The 22,503-nt window shown below is 33.0% G+C and overlaps 1 protein-coding gene across 8 annotated transcripts in view; it reads right to left on the bottom strand.

Moving 5' to 3' along the window:
* The window catches only part of LOC110994641 (RNA-binding protein Musashi homolog Rbp6), a 437,627-nt gene that overhangs the window by 97,214 nt on the left and 317,910 nt on the right, over window positions 1-22,503 (bottom strand). For all 8 annotated transcript variants that reach the window (XM_022261424.2, XM_022261422.2, XM_022261423.2 and 5 more), the window contains one exon: window positions 3,268-3,316. In XM_022261424.2, coding sequence (XP_022117116.2) covers window positions 3,268-3,316 — 49 coding nt within the window. The remainder of the gene's footprint in view (window positions 1-3,267; window positions 3,317-22,503) is intronic.

A 22,503-nucleotide genomic window follows, 5' to 3' on the forward strand; every position in this document is an offset into this window, starting at 1 on the left:
CTTCTAGGTATTAGAATTGCCTCGACGTGTACAAAAATAGTGAATCGGGGCGCCTTGTAAATTGAATCGTTGGTATACAAAGTGCCAAGATTTAAGAACATCGTAAAAGAAAAATTAAATATTTTTACACGATATACATTTTGAACTCGTAAACTTTATTCGTGAATATAAAATGATGCGTAAAACCATAGACAAAAGCTTTATGGTGTATGACGAAAGCGATCATTTATGATTCACGCGATCCGCATCTTTGAATCAAATATAAATAATGTCTGTATGCAAAGTGATAGGTGAAATTTACACGGTAGTGCGACACGCACTGGTAGAAATGCGTCCCGGTGGCGCCACCTAGTAACTTCGAGCAAATGGAACCCGCCCCGCTGAGATTGGTTCCACTACTTTTTTCTTTAATATTTATGAACCCGTGTCTCACGTGTCGTTTTACCTTTGGTAATTGCATTTGCTTCAAGCTTCGGTTGCGTTTTGAACGAGAATTCCTCGAAAACTTTGATTATTACATTGCTTTGGGAGAGATGGTCTCACGCTCTTTGACTTTCACGAAAACTGTTCTATATCTGGAGATCTTTAAGATAAATAAGTGTCTTTAGTTCTTGAACTAACCAAATAAACTAGTTTTAACCTAACGGAAATTGTTTAACGGGAGCTGCATCACCTCTCGTTATTAATTGAAGTTCATAATCGACCGTAAATTTTACTAGGCATACGTTTAGACCACTCAATAATGAATAAAATAAAAATTAACTAATCCTATCACATTCAGGGTTTAAATGATACCTTTTTTACAATTGTCACAGCCGTAAATAAAATTAAGGGTTGATATTAAAAGCATTATTCAAATATTTAATGTGTAATGCTAAAAGGTTTTATATTTTTCCTGATTCAAGAGCTTACCATAAAATAGCCTTTTAAATTAAGCAACCATTCAACACGTGATTTATATGTAAAATTTACCAATTTGAATATAAAGAACCCAAATAAAGAATAATTTATTTTTAATTTTTCAGACTAAACGGACAGAGATGACTTTGTGGGTCAGTTTCACAATGTCCCGATAAGTTCCAAATAAGCTATTTATTACTTATTGGTAGGATAAACAGTATGTTTAAGTTTCACGACTGTCCGATAGCGCTATTCGTCATGAAACGCGAAGTATCTTATTCGGAACTTTTATCTTTCGAATAATTTATGTGTTGCATAGCAATTTGGTACTTTATCCATACATTGTTAAACATAAGTACACAATATTTAATTACAATTTATTTTTCAAGAATAATAAAAAATCTTTGTTTCTATTCTCTCTAATACTGGAGCTTATTAAAATTAATATTCAGAATAAAATAACAAATCAAATATTCGAAAATGATAAACGAATTTGGGTGTATGATTTGATATTCGAAATTAATAATTCAAATGGACAGAAATCGTCGTCTTATGGGTCGGGCCGACCGTAGCGAAAAATAGATAATAAAATGTATTGAAATGGCAGCGGGCCGGCTTATCCGGTTGAAAGTCAATGAATATTTGATTTCAATTTTTTTTCCCAACGTCGCCGTGAAGTATTCGCGCCATACCTAATTTGATTTTCGCCATTCCGGCCGTTGGTTCAGGCAGTTTGCATTCATATTCAGTGCGAATACGCGTCGGGTTGCCTTTTGCCCGACTCTGATACAAACAGGGATATTTTTACATTACTTACCGAAATAACCCAACCCAACTGATTACGTTTGGGGATAATAGCCGACACTGCCATTATGAATAAGTATTTTATTGTCACATTTCATTTGTATATTAAGTATGTATGATATTAGCGTAGCGTTGAGCAGTGTTGCGTTGGCTTCAGCGTGCGACTCTCATACCTGAGTTCGCAGGTTCTATCCCCGGCCATATCCAATGGAGTTTCTTTCTATGTGCGCATTTAACGTTTGCTCCAACGGTGAAGGAATTGTGAGGAAACCGACATATTTTAGACCCAAAAAGGCAGCGACGGCGTGTGTCATGCACTGGAGGCTGATAACCTACCTGCCTATTAGATTTAAAAATGATCATGAATCAGATCAGAAATTTGAGGCCAAGACCTAAATAGGTTGTAGCGCCAATCATGTATTTATTTATATTAGCATAACGTACAAAAGGTATATATTTTGTAAAACAGAATAAGTTTTCGTTTCGTCAAAGCCTTAAAAAAATTATGTTTATTTATTGAATTTCACTTATCACCGGCTTATCTTTAAAACAACAAACATCAGATAATAAATCTGTTTTAGGTACAAAGATGAATCGGTGACCTATGTCCTATCAGGGAGACACGGGACTTCAGATATTACAATACTAATTCTTAAAAGGCCGGCAACGCACTCGTAAGTCCTCTGGCATCGAGAGTGTCCAGGGGCGGTGGTATCACTTAAAATCAGGTGAGTCTCCTGCCCGTTTGCCCCCTGTTTTATAAAAAAATTAAAAATAGCAACAGTCAATGTAAATTAATTAAAATCCCTGTTGATATTTATTAAAAGTCTTTAAATGAACTTCTTCTTTAAAGGAAATAAACTTCTTTAGTGAATCCAAATTGAATCCAAAAAGTTAATACTTGTAAAGGACAGAATTCGTTTGAAATACAGTGCAGATCGGCATCTAAAAATGAAGACGCCTTTCTTTCCTTTTGTTCAAATAATTACAATGTGAAGGGAACCTCAAACATGATCTAAATGACACGCAAAGGGCGTGAAAGTTAGAAGACAGATCGTTGTCTACAAGAGATTTTATGTCTTCTGCTAAAGCTTTAATACTTAAAATCCCTTGTCACTCGACGAGAATTCGTTTTTGCTAACTTGCATAAATGACGCAACGATATTTCACAGAGTCTAAATATTTGGGTCAACCTATTTTTGTATAATGGGAATTACAGAAATAAATTTTACATTGCATTTGTAAGGGACCTTTGTTAGCAAAAGATTATCCTTGATAGCAGTTTCATGGATTTAGAATTTTAATTAAAATCTTACGCCTAAACCTCTGATTATACACGTCCCGGCTGGTAGTTTGACGTACACTTTATTAACAAATACAGGTGCGTTTGGGCTACGTTATATTAATTTTTACGGCACTGAATATATTACAGGCCGCTGTCTCTGAATGTCCCTTTTTACTGGCCATTCAAAGGTATATTTTCGGTAACTTTAATTATGTATATAACATTGTTTAAAAACAGTTATATTTATTTATATGTACTACAGTTTATTGTTCACTTACCTCTGTGTCTATTTGTCTGTTTGTCGAACATCAGCATCGCATCTTCAATCTGAAACAAGACAATATTAAAAACATGAATATAGGTAGTGAAAAACATGTTCGTCGCGCGATATGAACCCCGCCCATGCAATAAAACACTCCGGCGCTGTAATAACGAATAAGCACCCGTACAGAGTAAACCACACGCTGGAAATAAACTTTGATAAGCGGGGGCGAGCAGGTAATAACGTATTCATAGAGAAATAAATGGAAAGTCGGCGGTTAGGACACGAACAATACAGGCGAGCAGAGGCGCTGTCACCGCACATCTAACCGAACGCTATATTCGGCTGCGATTGTACGGTTTAAAAACTCCCCGTCCGCAAGCGAAACGAAAAAGCGCGAAATTGTATTGTAATATTCATGTCTACGTGATACGTAACGTTGTTAAAGTTTCAGCGATGGGCGCGTAAGGACGCACAAATTGTACGCGTTAAAACAGACGTTTGCAAAAAGCGGGCATACAATTTGACAGGTTTGCCCCAGGGCTTAGTCTCGGAGTCGCCGGGCGCCCCAAGGGCGACATTACCCGCGAACCTCGACACAACACACCCCTGATGATCGATGTCGAATACCCGTAACAGGTGACCTTTCCCTGAATTATTCGTACCTGCAGAAACGTTTGTTTAGTGCTGATTTGTTTGAGCAGCCGCGCTAAGCTTTTATTTACGCGTGACAACCCTTTCGCTATGAATGAAAAATTTTCCGCAACATTGACGAAATTGAGTTAGGTTTTTCTTGTTTATGTGGTAAATTAGTTATTCAAATACATTCGTTTTGGGCCCGCTTTATGTGCGTATTTTCGTTTGCGCTTTTGCATCTGTAAAGTTATTATTTTCGGGGTTAATATTTAGTATTTTGTCTGATTCAAATATTTTTTTTAAGTTACTAAAGAGTCAAGAGTAAGCTTCCACTAGTAATGTGATTAAAAATTTAAGTTATAAAGTAAGTGATCGCTTGTACTCAACTTAAAAATTCTTAAAGGACCTCTCTAACAAAGGAGCACTGTCATTACTATTGTACCCTTACATAAGTTGAATAGCGTCTTCCTAACAACATAATATAGTAAAAAAAATAACAAGAAAGACAGTCTATTGTTGACTAGTACTCGTTTTAAAGAACCTGTTTCTTAACTTTATTACTCGAGTAGTTTCTCATTTTATATTTAATCTTATATTTTCTCGTGATAGTGTTTTAGTTTCGTCATAAGTTACGGCTGCAAACTTTAAGTGGTCTCCTGCTTAATCTTTGTCACCGATGTAGCTAATATGACGTTTATTGCGACACACTTCGTTGCATTTATGTATTTGGTTATTTCTTGGGAAATTTCGATTCATATAGATGGAAAACTATTATTTTTAGTTGTTTATAACTTTTTTATATACATATATCCAAGCAATGCTCTTACATTATTAAAGATTATGATATCTATCAAAAAGTCTCGAACAGTTTTGAACTAATTTGAATTTGATGTTAATAAATTATAATGACAATGGCAGCTGATACCAGCTCCATTGCTTCGACAATATATATAACAGGATCACATTGCTAGAAGGCTCTCAAGTGCGTTGTCGGCCTTTTAAGAAATAGTACGCTCCGGCGCAGTTTTTATTTATTAGGACATATTCAGTTTAAATAATTGTGTAGTGAAACAACAAAATAATAGTGTAGGTATCTTATATATTTCAAACATGTCATTCACGAAAATGTGTTAGTGTTCCAAATTCAAAATGAAATTTAAGAATATTCTTAAAACACCGGAAGCATATATTTTATAGTGAAGGTGAAGTGTAACGGCCCCTCTGTGAATCGTCAACTTCGGAGTGACAATTTGAGTCACGTTCTCTAAAATGATCCTAAATAAGTTGAGATGTAATGGGCACATTTATGAACACTGCGTGTCCAGTCTAATTCGCATTTTAGTATTCCAACAATGTCTGTCCGCTTTTAGTAATATATCAAATTATGTTTACTTTATAAACTCTATGCATGTAAAAAACTAAATTGGGTAATATTAAAAGTCTCTCATCCATTAGTACATTTAGTAATAGCTTTATGTATTAACTATTCATTGCAAGTATATAGAAAAACAGTACAATTTATTTTATTTATTATCACTTCGTTGCATTACATAAAAGGAAAATATTAAACATGAATCACAATAATTAGTGTCTGCAATCCATGTTGTATTCATTACTAAATTAATTTTTTGTTGTCCTTGTAAGATTCCTCTAGTATACAGAAATTATCCCCTATTGATACCAAAGTAAAAATACATAAGACAATGTGTTTTTAGTTTAAGACAATAATAGTTTAGGGTTATGATCACAAGAGCGCTACCAATAAAGTCACACTTGTAGCAATTTCCTCCAACGCCTGCTCATTCCTACTAAGCAGCTAACTCCATTATTAAGCATTTTATTTAAGGGGAGAATCCCGCCACGTCCCCGGAGGTACCTGTCGCATTAATTTGCTACGTAGGTACGCATTTAAGAGCTCCCACTAAACTTTAAAACTCCCTCATTCCTTTGTCACTTACAAGATTTCGTTCGTTACGCCTCCACAGATTTTATTCACTTTTTATGTCACTTTTTAATTATATACGACTAACTATTTTGCGCCTACGTAAGCATTTCCAACGTAATTAAATTAGTGGAGTGAATTGTTGGAGTGTTACGGTTATTTGTTTCTTATTAAAATCTTGGTTAAACTAAGGTAACTTGATATAGCGAATCATTTTTTCATTCGCATAAATAGTTCTAAAAATAATTCTAATAAATAGGTATTAAGGTGAAACTATTGTCTTGTTTTACGGATTTTTTTAAATTTAACGAGCAGAATAATTAAACGGATTGTGTTTGAAAATATCGTCAATAAAGCTTTGTTTCCTTGTCTATGGGAAGCCTAAATTTTATCTCATAAACATTGCTTCCGATTTCCAGGACTACCGTTCAACTATCTGGAAGATACCGCTCCTATTATAATATAAAATAATAAACTACAAATCGGTTATAAACTTTTAATTAAATTCATTCACACGGTCTTACACATTTTCGAATCCCAGAACCAAACATTCTATTGTTTTTATTTTAGTTTAGTCATAGTATGTTTTTCTATATTTTCTGTCCGGGCACACACACATAAACATAGGACTTCTATAGTCCTATCGGCACCAGGGTCTCATGAGATGGTGCCTGCTAATACTTGCAGCACAAAAAAGAAAAAAATGTAATATTGTGAAGAGGCAAATAAAATTGTATTATTATTAATATTTTAACCACCATGACCACATTGGAATTTTAAATTGTTTTATTTTTAAAGAGTTTTTGAAGTTAGATCGGCTAAAATAGTTAAATTGTATTAACATACCACAAATGAGAAATTTAAATTATGCGCAATTGAATTATCAATTGGATTGAAAATTATCAGAAATACATATTTGTTCAGTATTTAGCTAAAAGAGTTCGATATGTAAACAGAGTATGTCGAGTACAAAATGAATTACACATCACATTCTGTACCGCAATCCATCAAACCCGTGCGATATCGCTATTCGGCTAGCATTTGTCAGTGGAACTAATAACTGAACAAACGTTGCTCTAGCGTGTACGAACAGCGCAGACACGCTACTTTTAGATTGGACATTAGGGCAATTGATCCTGAGGGTATTAAATTTAATTGGATATAAAGAGATTGAAAACGTTATTATATATTGAATCTAATGCAATCTTTCATTTTAACTTGTAATCATATCACTTTGAATTACTAGCATTATATAGGTCTCATTAGGTACACTAGCGGACTCAACAGACGTTGTCTTTCATGATATTTCAAGCAATTAGGATATTAAACAAAGTGTGAAAGTACCAACTGAAACCTGTCAGGGTGCAACCCATACGAATATAAACGAATTCGATCAAATTGGTCAAGCCGTTTAAGAGGAGTTCAGTAACCTACACACATACAGCACGTATATAATTATAAACATAAAGATATATATATTAAGAAATCCACACGTGTCTACAATATTGTTCTTGAACAGGCTTATATTTTAGTTGTTAAATCTGCTTTTTTGAATTAACAAGACAATATTATTACGTATAATGACGTTTGTGCGGTCTGCTTTAATATTTGTGACGCATTGATTCGTAAACACTGCATGCATGCTTAGATGCTGTAGAATTAATGCGGCCGGTTAGGTCTCTGAGGTACAATGAAATGTTATCAGTGAGTATCGGTTATGCTCCTATTATTATAATTAGCTAACATACCTAAAATGGTATTGCGCAAATTAAAAAAAAACTAACAACAATAATAAAAATAATGCGTGAAAATAAACATGAGAAGAGAAAAAAATGTAAGCTGTGCAAAGTGTGAGAAATGGACGAAACAATTGTGGCCAGACGAGATTTTGTGTTGTTGACTTAAAATAAATCAAAGAATGATCGTAGATTTAAAGAAAAATATCTATAATATTATTTTTGACCACTAAGCACTTTTAGAAAATTTAAACGAATTGTGAATGGAGTCTAATATCGAGTTATCTCAACGTTTTGAGTGCTTTACAGCAGTTATGGTCAAATAGATAGCATCTCTCTGGCTAAAAATAATATTTTTAAGAAATAAAATATTTTACAAATTTTTATGATGAGAAATTAAATATTTAATGTCATGAAACGGTATTGTAAAATGAGATACCGATAATTAAAATGTCTCATTTCCTACAGTTATTTTTCATATCTCAACACGAACGCTCTAAAGCAATCAATTTATGGATTAAAAATAAGTAGGTCGGTATGAAATGCCAATAAAATGAGAACAGTCAAGATGTACGAGTGTTTTGATTATTTTCTCTTTATTAACATTTTGATTATAAAATCTATTGCTGGTTAGATACTTAAGGCGTGGATCCATATTTAAATTAACTAGACCTAAAAATATGTATTTTTCTAATTTATTATAATTAAATTCCTTAAAACATAGATTAGTGATTATAGTCATGGACAGTTTATTGCCAGTTCCTATCTTCTTTTTTAGAGACGTTCATAGGTGTTATCCATATGGATAAATTAGATATTGTATAGATGGCTACACACGATAAAGCCTTTTATATATAGCTTATAAAATCTATATTTGAACATATATATGTTACTGAAATTGGGTTACCTGGTTGCTTATAAGAACTAAAAATGTATTATTCTTGTTGATTTGTATATTATATATAATAAAAATATTTACTCCGCCATGTTAATTAAAATAGTTAAGTTATTAAAACTGTTCCCGTCAGTAAATTTAAGAATATTAAGAAACAAATTAACTTTTATAATTGTATTCATGAGAAACGAAGCATTAGATCCATAGCGAGAGAACATTTTCTTCAGACCGCATTTACTTTGGCAGTTGGACAGTCTTGGTCAGCATCCCGTCCATCAGAGAGTAATCCTTCACTCTATGGTATTTCAATATAAAGCCCATTTGTATTAACATCTAATACATTAAAACCTCTATATTAATCAAACTTATAAAATTATCATTTGCTCAATAGGCGCGTTTGAGTGGTTTTCTTGAAAGTTTTAGTCCCGTCTAAGTAAAATTGTTCTGGTTGAGTAATTTGTATAATTATTTTACCATTCAAATATTCCTGATTAACGTAGACTTCATAATAGTTTATTAGACATTACTTTATTATATTTTATTAAATGATTCTCGACATTACTTTTTAAATAAAAAAATAAAATGTCTATTTAAGAAAGAAACCTTTATGTCATATTAATATACATAATGGGGTTGAATCCGCAAAGCACATGTCTATAATTGTCTAATTAATATCTTAATGTATCTCTTGCACCACTTGCTTCGAAGAGTGAGTAAACTCAATATAAACAAATCAGATGAGTCTCTCCAGGAAATGGTATAAAGAAAAGTTTTAATTTGTTTAAATATTTCCGCGAAGTTCTCTGGTTCTTGAGTTGCCTGCGGCGCAACGGCACCTGCCTTCAAAGACGTCATTACAGAATTGCATGATATAAATTGAGCTCACAATTTCTAATCCTATTTCCAACTGGCGTGTATTATTATATTTTTTCACAGTATCTGGATTGCGACATAATTGCGAAATAACATATATTACCTTTTAACCATCTGTAGAAACCGATATTTTATTTCTATTTATAAATTTCATTAAAAAAACACAATATTTGAAGCCGTATGAACAATTAACAATCATAGGGACAATCTGGATGTATTAAATACATAAAGAACGTTCTTAGGTAGATTTGCGAGTCAAGAAAAAATATTAGTTAATACAGCCACTTGAATACACACTGCCCTTACCCTCGATAAATAACAACCCTTCTGAAGACAGATCCCCTACAATTTTGTCGTATTTACGTAATAATTCCCTATGGAGAGAAGTCGCAAATAATTTATGTCAGTTCTTATAGCAAGTACCAAAGTCATTTGAGCGAAATACAATCAGATTATGTTCGAATTTGGAATGGTTTTAGACTTTCTTTGATTTATAAACGCGCAAAATTATGTTCCATATTTTACGTCTTTCAAATTGCATAGTTTCACAAAAAAAGAATTTCAATTGGTAAAGAACCAAAAAAATCTAAAAATAAAGACATTAATATTTAAAGTCGAACTGGACTGGAAGGTTTTACAAACTTATACTTTGATAACCATCATACGTCATGGAGTATGTAGCATTTAAGTATATGTACATTTTTTTAAATAACTTTTACAGTAATCTTCCGTTTCCTACCTCCATAGTTGTTCCAAAATCGCACCTTATATGTGTGCCACCACTATCTCACTATCAATATTAAAGCGAAGTAGATTTAAACTTTACTATCCTTTCCACAACTTAGTACAGAAGGGAATCGTTACCTATCAAAGATCCCGTGCGCAAACACAGGTTAATAAGTAATGAACCAGATTCCGAGTTTTGTTTGTTAAAGTGATTATTCAAATACGTAAAACGTTTTCGGCTTTGCCTAAACTTCTTTCATATTTTATTCATCGATTCTTCACGGTTCAAGACATTCGTAATTGTTGATAAGATTTGAGTATTGGTTTGATAAGGGGCAACTTTAAATGGTTAATGAATACAAAGTCTTACATGTTAACTATGTCTAGTCTTATATGGTAATTACATTTTGTTATGTTTGTATATACTCTATTTATATTTTCTTTATAACTTTGTTCTATTTTATTTGACTTTTTTTATAGAACTGTCAAACAGATGATAACTCACCTGATGTTAAGAGATACAGCCATACAAGAGCACTCTAAATGCCAGAGGGCTCGCGAGTACGTTGCCAGCCTTTTAAATGTTTGACGTCTTATGGTATCTGATTGATTTCTTATAAATAAATTAATATTTTATCTCTTCATGTCCTATTACCCCTAGGTGGGGCAGAGGGCGTCAACAGCAAGTCTCCATCGCGTTCGGTCTTGAATATATTAATAATATTTTATAAATGTGAGTTAATTATAATCTTAACAATCTTATATTTAGTATACCGGAACATAAAGATAATTGAGACAGTATATAAAATCTCGATAGAACTATTGTTAAGGACATTACAACTAAAGTGGTTTCATCATCAAAGGAATTATTATGTTTGAAAAATTCTCAATACATCTGATGTATTGTATTGTATTGATGCGAAATGAATAAGTTATCGAAAGGGTTTGCCTTTGTTCAGAATTTATCTTCTGTATTTTTTCATCAAATAAAAATCTTTAATAATCTCTTTGTCATTGTATTTTATACAAAATTCCTCAAATATGGCAACAATTGACTATAGATTGTGTTTTTTAATTACCATTTAGATTCAAATATTATGTATTGATTGCACAAATGAAACTAGGATTGTAAACCACAAAAAAGTGTTATGTTTACAAACAAACCTAGTAACTCCGTATATAAGAGAATTAACGATGATTTTAAGATTTAAATTGTAGTTTTTTAATGTATTACAAATTAATCTGAACAAGATTATTGTTAGCGTGACCCAACACTATCGCAACACAGCTTAATAATTAATTAAATGATTAGCACAAATAAAAATTAACACTTAAACCTTCTGACCTGAACTCCAAAGTTAATTAACAACTTTTTAAAACTGCAATTCATAATAGACAGCGCTGGTGAAAAATGAATGATGTGTTGGCTTTTTCATTATACTTTTCCCCTCAAAACTTTCCAAAAAATAGCCGAACAAAAACAACTTGGGTTTGACAGTTGGGGTTTTTATAAAACATGCAAATGCTTTACGCTTATCCAGCGAACGTATTAAAGAAGAGTTGGGGAAAAATTGGTAAGACAATAATCCAGTTGAGGAAGTAATTTTCTTTGTCTCAGCCCTTTTATTTTTTGCGAAATGAGAAAAATTACTATTATATTGTGATAAAGCTGATTTAAAAATAAAGGTTTATTATTTATACCTATATACGTGTAGAAAGTTCTGTCATGTACCTAGTATGGTACTGACATGACAGAACTGTTTTTTCTGAACTCTTAATGTCCCGTCTGCGTTTGTTACATTAATATTATTTTCTTTTTTATAGAACAGGGGAAAACGGGCAGGACACTCTTGATGCAAGAGGGTTTGCGAGTACGTTACCGGCCTTTTAAGAATTTGTACGCTCTTTTCTTGAAGGACCCTAAGCCGAATTGGTTCGGAAATACTTCAGTGGGCAGCTGGTTCCACAAAGTGGTGGTGCGCGGCAAAAACTGCCTTGAAAAATGCACAGTTGTGGAACGGCGGACGTCGAGATAAGTAAGTATGTAAGTACGTGTACCTATTTTGCCATACCTACTGCTTATAAAGGATGCACACACTGCAAGCACTGTTTACTACAGTGTAAAAAGTTTTATTTGTAAATTGTCATTCGTATATAACCTCCTTTCGATAAAACTTTCAAGACACCATTCCAAATTTGAATTAAAGAAATCTTTATTTCTTTTGTTAAATAGGTGGAAGCGATTGGTGCAATGTGTGGAATTGAATCTAAATAGAAGTTCTCTTAAGGCTATTGATAAATGAATAGTTTCAAATGTAAACTCTATTGCTTAGGTGAGCTCAGGTGTTAATTGTTCTAGGTAATATATCTTCCTGTTAGATTGCTCAGACAAAATGATAAATACAGTTCGATTTAACCTATTCATCTGTTGTTAGCTTACCTAACTTAGATTGCAATAAACAGAGTGTTACTTTAATATATATGGTGATAATAAGAATATATATGTTTTATTTTATTATTCTTCATTGCTTAAGATGTCATATGGAACATGGTGTAATGGTTGCTCCTTACAAACGTTGTGTAAAAGAAAAAAAAAGGCAATTAAAAAGAGTGGCGGAGACTTTATTGCCAGTTCTTCTCTTCCGTTCTACGCCCTTGATTTGAGAACTGGAACTGTAAAATTAGAAGCATTTAATGTATTTTTTTTGACGTTCATTATGTTACCTACATGAATAAATGATTTTGAATTTGAATTCGAATTTAATTTATTGAAAAGAGAGAAGTAGAAAACAATTAATCGTTCTTTGAAACTGTAATACTAAAATAACTTAGCAATAAGATAGCGCAACATAGAGAAATAACAAACATAACATTTGGTTTGAAAATATAATATTATCAAGAATATATTACATAACTTTAGTATATGTATCCTTTCTGCTAAATTGTGTTTACGCTTTGACGAAAAGTGAAAATTGTTTTACTATGAATATACAACTTTACTATTCGATGGTAATTGCAAATATGACTTAAACAAATCTATTTTTGTACAGAGAAAAAGATGCTTACCATCGCCCATAAACACTTGCAAAGCTACCATACAAGTGCTTTGCTAGCTATATTAAAGATTAGTTTTTAACAAATCGTACCACGAATAACATAAACAAGCAAGTCAAACAGCACATTGTTAGAAGTTTTCAAAAACCCTTATTACAGAATTTTGCAATTTGATTTCGCGAATGCTACTGACATTCTCTTAGCCACTTGTCGTGAATGACATCCATTGTGATGTTTTATTAATACTCTGTGAAATGCAACCGGAAATTCTTAAACCCTACAATAGAGCCTCTGTCTTCGTTGAGAGGAAAGTTGAGTCGACTACAAAAGTGGCAGGGATTAATGAATTCAAACTTTTTAATACAAATGTCTTACTTTTGTTTTGTTCTGGCTTATGATTGATTATCCCTTTTTTTTATATAGAACAGGGGGCAAACGGGCAGGAGGCTCACCTGATGTTAAGTGATACCGCCACCCATAGACAATCTCGATGCTTGAGGGCTCGCGAGTGCGATTCCGGCCTTTTAAGAATTAGTGACCAATTAATTAACGTAAACTAAATTAAATGGTTAAATTTTTTGTAACGTACATACAAATATAATAACTAGATGAAATAAAATGACACATTTCACGATTTCTGTGGGTTAATTATTTTTCTTTTATTTCTTTTCCTTTCGATATATTAATTTGTAAGGCATATAATAATAAATACTACCACTGCGCAGTGCATCAAATGCGTCAACAGCACGTTTCGACCTGCATTTGGTAATCTGCATATAAATCGGATATCCATAATATCGCTATCATAAGCAAATTCGTTGGTATAAGGGCGTCTAAAGCACTAATCCACAGAAGTTTCGATGATCCCGATGGTAAATAGACCCGCGGTATCCTATTATGCAAATATTCTATGAAACTCGGACTCTGGTAAGTTTACGCTGAAATTTCGTCAATGGAAAGTTGAGTAAAACTTTTTGGTAATCCTCAAACATTATTCGTTATATATCACTTCATGAGACGTCCTTGGAGCCCAGGGTGGAAGATGAAAGTTAAAAGGGCGATTATTTTCCCATACCAACATTGTATAGCGAAAATTTCAAAGCAAGCTACGAGTGACATTTTAGTTTTTTTTGTGGATACACAAACAATGTGTTTATAATTACATAATATCTATCTGATAAATTTGTAATTTTTGTAAAAAATTCTATATATTTCGGTATAAATATACTTCTATACTAACATGATATGGACCATAGACAAATGATCGTGTAAAAACTATACGTTGTGCGTGCAGAGAGAACCTGTGTTTAATGACCCAAGAAGAAAACCACCTGGGTATGTACGTACATTACGATTAAAGTATTTTATTTTATTATTTCTATAGAAGCTTTATTGTAAAAAGATACTCGTGTATAAACTTCAAGGTCGAAATGCCGCAAGTTTTGATTGCTTTTCTTCTTACATGCTATCGTATGGGCCTTGGGTTTTGCGTATTAATATATTTTCTTTCGTAAAAACAATTGCAAGGGCAAAAAACAAAACACATCGTGAGACTCGAAAAGCATACAACAATAACAATAAGGCACACGACTTTCCCTGACCTAGTTCCCTCTAATCCATCACTTACCTATAAGGTTTTATTGGCAATGGCCCATTACAGCGTACATTATCAACATCATCATCCGATTTTACTATTTCCAGTCACGTAATCCTTAACGTATAAACCGCACACCGACCAGATTTCGCTAAAATATTTAATCATGAAGTGAGAGGTACGAAATCGTTCCAAATAAGTATCAAACATTTAAGAAGGAATTATAGAAATTTTTCCCATTTATAATGTTAACATAAAATTAATAGCTATTAATTGGGTTTGGAAGTAAATGTATTTTGTGACGTTCTGTGTACTTGTTTACCTATTTAATAAAGATATTTTGAGTTTGAGTTTGAAAGACTTATAAGGGATTTAATATGTAAAAAAAAAGTGTGTTATAACGAACAATTGGCAAACAAGAATACTTTGTATTAAATTTGTTTATGTCAAGTTTGAGTATTACTTTAGGAGATTGATCTTTCATGTAAGAAGCGTTTAAGTTGACGTAATTTATGACACGCATTTTTCTCCGTAGGCCGAAAGTTTAAGACAAATACGAACGAGGAAATTAATAATATGGAAAGCTGCTTTCATGTGACGCGTGAGGGAATTGTGCAGAACTTGCCTGGAGGATACATTAAGCCGATTGCGAACGTCAATCAAGTGTGTTTTTTTAGGCATACAATATCATCAAAGTGTAATTAGTAGTTGTAACGGCAAATTTGGTTTCAAGGTGATCACCTCCGGCAGATAATAACTATTACCGTGGACAATGGTCCTTCGCCATGCAATACTACATGGGTTCATTATGAAGTTGTAACTTCAATTTAATAAAATATATTACTACAACCTGCAAAAAAAATGGTAAAATATTAATTGAATAAACATATAAAACATTGGTGCGTTATTAAAGTAATGGAAAAATTATCAAGAAAGAACACAAACTCGCTTTCCTAACTGATGGAAATATTCACGTGTCGCTATCTAAATTTAAATCCCGCATTATAATAATATATCGCTGGAATCTTAAAATAACGGCTGAGTCCATTATCCCATCTACGACCTTCGGCCTATCGGACCGATGTCTGATAAATTGCAAGCCTTAAAACCAGTGGCAGGTAATTCTGCGAAAATTCGAGCTTAAAGCTCCTATGGAACTCAACAATTACGTCTGTTTGAAATTTATTATTTTAAGATAAAATCAATAAAGACAATTTTTAAAACACTTATGATGGAACTTAGTTTATTTTCTACATAAAACATGTAGTTTTTGCATATAATATTTGTAATTGGTTACGTAAAAACATTTTTCTGTGTTTAATAGATATAGATTTTGCAACATAAAAAATCGTCTACGTGATGGAATACGTGAAGCATGTATAACTCTTATTTCTTTCCTAATAATATTACACAACAGAAACGTGTTATTTTAGTATAATCAATGTCTATCCATCAAAATAATAGGATCGAACTGATGCAAGCTCACGCGTGCCGATCAAACATCGCATATAGAAGATTAGCGTTTAATTTTCTCCCTTCAGATTTTACTGTCAATTGTTGATACTGATTAGTATGATTAAAATATTAAACATTTCATCGTGCGCCTATATTTTTAATTTTAATTTAATCTGTACAAAAAATTACGTTTTGGGTTTAAAACTACGCAACAGATGAATGATTATTTTATTTTTTCTTTCTAATGTTAAATGATACACTTTCAACACCAGTGGGTTGTCGGCCTTTAAAGAATTGGTACGCTCTTTTCTGGAATAACCAATGATTATGTTAATAATAACTTATTTAGACTATAAAGCCGTGCGCTTCTCTAAATTAAGCACGCATTTCTGTACTCAATAAATGGGCGGGGGATTTTATTATTTACAGTAACATTTAGTAACAAAACTATTTTTATTTATATTACTTATAGTTACCGTATAAAGCTTCCATTTCTCGAATGTCCATTTATTATTCATCACAGAAGACACGGGAAAATTGTCTAAGTGCGTTGAGATCCAACCAATTTCGCCATCTTTATTTCATCACAATAAATGGATTACTTGTTTGAAATGTGTATCAATCGTTCCATTCTTGTTTTTATCGACTTGTTAAGTATATTTTTTGTTTTCTCTGATATATTTGAATTTAGAATATTACTTTTAGTAAGCAATTATTCCTATTAAATGTTACGAAGAATTTCGGTACACCTTTTTACAACTTTACTTGCTTAATGTAAAATTTATTAGTTTCTTAGTTACTGTTATATAATTTGAACAAAAACGATTAATAATTTTCTTATTAACAATGATTTAGAGCGGCCCTTTGCCCTACCTTCGTGCAGATCTAATTAATAGCTTATAGCAATCGGGAAATTATAAGCCATCATAATTAGTATTACTAATTGAATTGCAAAATTATACATAGTTTAGGTATACAAAAATTAGTATTAATATAACAAACATTTTTTTAACTTGGCAAACTACATCTGAGTACCCGCAGTGTTTGAATATATTATATAAATTCATAATTTTAATGCATGGGATATACTAGAACTGTTTATAAGTATCAACATGTATGCAAAATCTTTAAACGAGATGAGCACGTATTTTTACGTTCCCCACCCTGATTATTCATCTCTTGAGATACTCATAGACAATTGCATTAATATAGTCTCAATAATTTGGAATGTTAACGAAATATTTTTTTATACAAATGTCCGTACTTGAACCAACTAATATGTTACAATAATACACTGTTTGCTGCTAGTCTAGTACTTGCTAATAGGTGTGTAAATATTTTAATAATTTAAGATATAAATACTACGGCCAGATTGATACTGGCCTCATTTTAACCGCGTTTCCTACTCACCAATTAAATTGACACATAAACCATCGCTATTGAACGGCAAACACGGACAAAAAAGTTCACAGCAATTTCATTACAAAATACGCACCGTTAGAATCTAGAACTCAATGGATCGTATATTTCAGTTGAAATTTCAGCGACAGGTAAAAAGCGATTTTGTATATGGTACAATAAATAAGAATGGCGGCCACATCGTGCAATTGCTTTACGAGAAGTATGGCGTCGCAACAAATAGCGCGAAACGCTTCTAAACAATGAATAGACATATTAATAGATATTTACCGAGGATTTCAGAACTTTTAAACATCTCCAGTAAAAACTCTTTAGGTCTTGGCCTCAGATTTCTGAATCTGTTTCATGATCATTTTTAAATCTAATAGGCAAGCAGATCATTTTGTATGTCGTGTTGTAAGTTATTTTCGAACTTTGGCAGGATATATTTTATTATGTAAAGTTAGATTACGGTTGTAGTGTTCACACGTACTTGGCGATTACTCGCTTGCTCGCAGCAAGTATGGCGTTGCTTTTAACGTATTACCATGAATAATATATGCTCAAATTGAAATGTCGTATTCGCGTCGCTTGGTTCGCCTATCTCAGTCTCACATCCCACCTCTGCCGGCTTCCTATTTACCGCTTCGATAGTTCTTTCAATGGGTTTTACATTTTCGTAAACTCTTTGGTAAATTCTTACAGATTTTTCTACTCTGTTAATAGCGAGGGCCCATTATTCTATTTGAATTCAGTGTTTTATTTACAAATCTTATAATATTATATTAAGACTTTAATGCCATATTTGTAAATAGCTACCTTGAAGTATATACTTTTATACTCATACGTACTTTTATATAAACAACGAAACGTCGTTACATATAGAATTATGTGGAGTAAATCGTTATCAAATACAAAACATTTTATCAACTCACCAACCCTTTTGAGGACAATTTACCATAACTGTTTAATGTCCCGCTAAAAATGAGTGCTTGTTAAAGCAGAGCAGAGATAATTATTACAAGATCCTAAGGCGAAATAACAATATAATTAGGAAAATTACTTTCAACGAATAGTCCTCCCTTACCGCCGCGAAACGGAAGCGCCGCAAATTGCCGACTTAAATATTTAATTACTCAAGAAAACGGATTAGAGGTTAATTGTGGAGATTTCTTTTACATACAAAAAGGCCCAACTGAGAATGTCCATAATGACCATTGGGTGAGCAATTAAATCTATTTACAAAGCCCTCTAAAACGCATTAAAAGGATGACATGCTCATTATGGGTATTAAGTAAGATTTCCTTTAACCATTAAAGGCTCGTGACCTCGGCCTTCGGCTCCAAAGAATAAAATGAGGGTCATCTTCAGAAATCAAAGCCGGCTTTATTTATGACCTGAACTGGGGTCTATTTGGTCAAGATAAGCCCCCGTTTTCTACATAACATACAGATTATGTTATTACAGAGGCACCTTCCTTCGTCTGGGGTAAAGATAAGATCTCCATTAGTGGCAGGACTTATTCAGTGAACAAGTGAGACGAACCGTTATTACGTATATTCAAAGCCTACATGAAGGCCTATTTACAATTTGAATTCCAAACGAGATACGTATACTAACTACATCTATATGTATTTCAGTTGAGTACAGCTCTAAATTAACTGATAAGACTTGTATATAAATATTTTTATATGCTATTTGTACCAGCTTCGCGCGGCTTTGTTAATGATAATAAAAAAAATAGTTATCTTTTTATCCTAATTTCCTCCACGCGCTTTTTACAAATATCTATGCTTGGCTTTCTTTCTCCTCTTCCTGCTAACTAAATCTTCTATGCATCGCTATTTGGTGCGCCAACTTCTCTTCTTCCATATTGTTTTTAAAGACCACATTAATTGTGCATATTGCACGCGTATATATTCCACGCGTTGCCGCTTCTTACTTTATATTCTAGTAAATAATATAGCCCAATTTTTAAAAAAAAATTAATCGCTTCTCTAGATTTTCAGTTTATATCTTAAAATATATTGAAATAAAAACGTCTCCTTTTTATTATATTAGTTCAGATGTAGTCCATTTGGTTATAAAAAGCCGTCTCCCAAGGTTAATATAGCAAGATGAAGCGAGCTGGGATTTCGCTAAGTTTCCCCTTATCTAAAGAAAAGCCAAGGCACATTTGACTAATCCGGCAGTGCATGGGACAAATAAGTTTGTTTAATACTCGGTAAGCATTAGTGGCGAGTGTTGCGCCAGAGCACGGTCCGCCCTAATCAGATTAATTAGATGATTTTGCGGGTGTTATTAAAAGTTGAGCCGGCTAAACGCTACCCCCGTAAGCTTATGCGAACATGGTTAGCGAATATTATACGTGTGCCCGGAGTTCGCTTTAATGTTTTAGCATTTTCGACTGAGGTTGTGAACTCGGAGCCGTTTTGTTTGTGCGCTACAGTAGGCGGCCGGAATAATTCACTTAAGCTTAACTGGGAAAGATAATTAGGATTCTACGTCGGTTGATGCAGAATGAACGCAAAAAACAAGCTACAAGATTTTTGCGCTCATTCAGAAATTGAATTTTATATTTGTACGAAAGTTTTAACGAGATGAACATACATTTCTTTCTACATTTAGACACGAGTGAATCTCTCGTGCTTCCGTAATTAGGCGTGTGCGAATAGAAGGTTCGTGTTTTCGAGTGGATGATTTTTGTGAATAGTTCGGTGATTTAAAGTGTTACGTGTAAAAGTATCTGGCAGCGCTAGAGCTTTTGTATTATGCAACATGTGACTCCGGTAGACCGGCGGATAGGTTGGTCTCTTAGTAGTGATCACAGTCCACTGGGCAGGGATCGCGCGACCGAGCACGGCCTGTGTGCCGTCAATCATAAATAAAAAAGTTGGCAAAATTCGACCGACTAAATCCATGTTTAGAGTATGGTTTAGAATGTAAATAAAATTGTCCTAACTAGATTTCGGTGTAGCACTCTAATACGGTGAATATTTATAATCTATTCAATATACTTATTAAATAGTACAGGTTTTTTATACGTAATTTAAAACTGAAGTGTATGACACATTGCAACAAATATAATAATAAAGTATACTATTAAATGCACAATATAGTAGCTTTATTGTCTTCCAAAAAGATAAGTTGATAGTTTCTTTTTGTAATAGTAGCTCTAAAAAGTTTCATGTGAGGGTCATAATATACCGCACTACGAATGTAGCGTTTTCTTTTGTTACTTCGTCTTTATTTACCCTGAAAGGCGGCTTTGTTTCTCGTTGGAATGGCTAGAGATTGCGATAAGAGCGTGATTAGAAACAACGTGATGCGTATGTAAGTGACCTAATTTGAAATCACACTAATTCTTAATGTTTATATGCCCTTTCTATATATAAGACAGAGATAGACCTTTATTTTCCTCAGTAAATTTAAATTTAGAATTTTATGTCTTTTAAGTTACTGTTTACGATATAACTGAAGATAACATATACATATTTTTATACATATATGTATATATGAACAGCACAGTTGGTTTACATAAGTGCTAATCAGTAATTTCGTATATATAATTCTTAACCTATTTTAGGTCTCCAATGGCAACTGGAAATTGAAATAAAATACACAGTGAATACACACATATGAAATATGGGAAATAATTTTCCAGTTAAGTGAAAGCCTTCCGTGGATATGCACTAAGCACTAGGCTCGTGCGAATTATGCAAGCCCTCAATTGGATTAAAACCGCCCCTGTTACCGGACGTCTAATCGTCACGACGTGTGACAGGCCGTCTTTCCATCTTTATAACCACCTAGCACTATATTAACACGTTAAAATTGTATAGGAACATTTACGCTTTTTACTTAGTAATACAATTTTAGAACACAGAAACCAATAGATCAAAACATTATCCTTTTAAATTCTTTAATGACTCTAAGAATTATAATATTATCATCATATACATAGTTAAATTAATTAATTCCGAATTAATTCTTTAATTACTTTGACATTGACAGTTGACATATAAACTTTCGTAGTAGAAATTAATAAAATAATAATTATTAATATTAGTAAACTTTGAACTGATTTGTCTTTTAGCGTGATTGTATAACGCATTTCAACTTATCAAACAATGTACCGAGACATTTTCAATATACCTAACAAGAGCATTAAGGGTAAACGTAAATGTTTAATGTATACCCTCTCGGCGTGGAATGCGACATTATCGCTGGAATGGACAGTCCAGCCCCTCGAGAACCCATAAGGTTTGTAGACACTCAATAATTGAAGTCGTTGAAATTCCAAATGCATCGTTGAGGTTACGCCTTCGTTAAAGGCATAACGGTGAGCAATAAATCCATGTTCTATTTTCAAAAAATCACTTTACTACCATTACAATTTTAGAGAGTTGTTTAGGTGAAAAATTTATATTTTCTCAAACATAGCATTTAAATCTATTATTTTTACCCTTTTTAATTCTTTGATAACAACCAAAATATATTTTTTGACGTGACAACATGTTATAATTCAAAACATGATGCATGCGGCGTTACCTTGCTCTGAGGCGTTCCATTTAAGGCTTGCAGTGCAAGCGATAGCGCGGAACGAGCGACAAAAAGGCACAATCCGCTCCCGCATTTGGCAGCGTTCGTTCGTTAAAAATTGAAATAATAGTATTTATGCGTAAAAATAAATGCTTCTCTATATCCATACAAAGTATCTATCGAACACATAAAATTAAAATTTTCTTTTGAAAAAATGCAACCATTCCATCAGTATATTTTTCTGACGTTGTCACGTCCACCTATCTCTGTAAACCGACTTTGTAGACAACCGTTTTCTTTCTAGTAATAACATAACAATATGTGAAACCATTCATATGAAATAGTTAAAAATGATTTTGAAAATGTTTCAGGTACATATCGGACTGAGGGCCAATCCCTCC

The sequence above is a fragment of the Pieris rapae genome, chromosome 7 (assembly GCF_905147795.1).
Source record: "Pieris rapae chromosome 7, ilPieRapa1.1, whole genome shotgun sequence".
Taxonomy (NCBI): domain Eukaryota; kingdom Metazoa; phylum Arthropoda; class Insecta; order Lepidoptera; family Pieridae; genus Pieris; species Pieris rapae.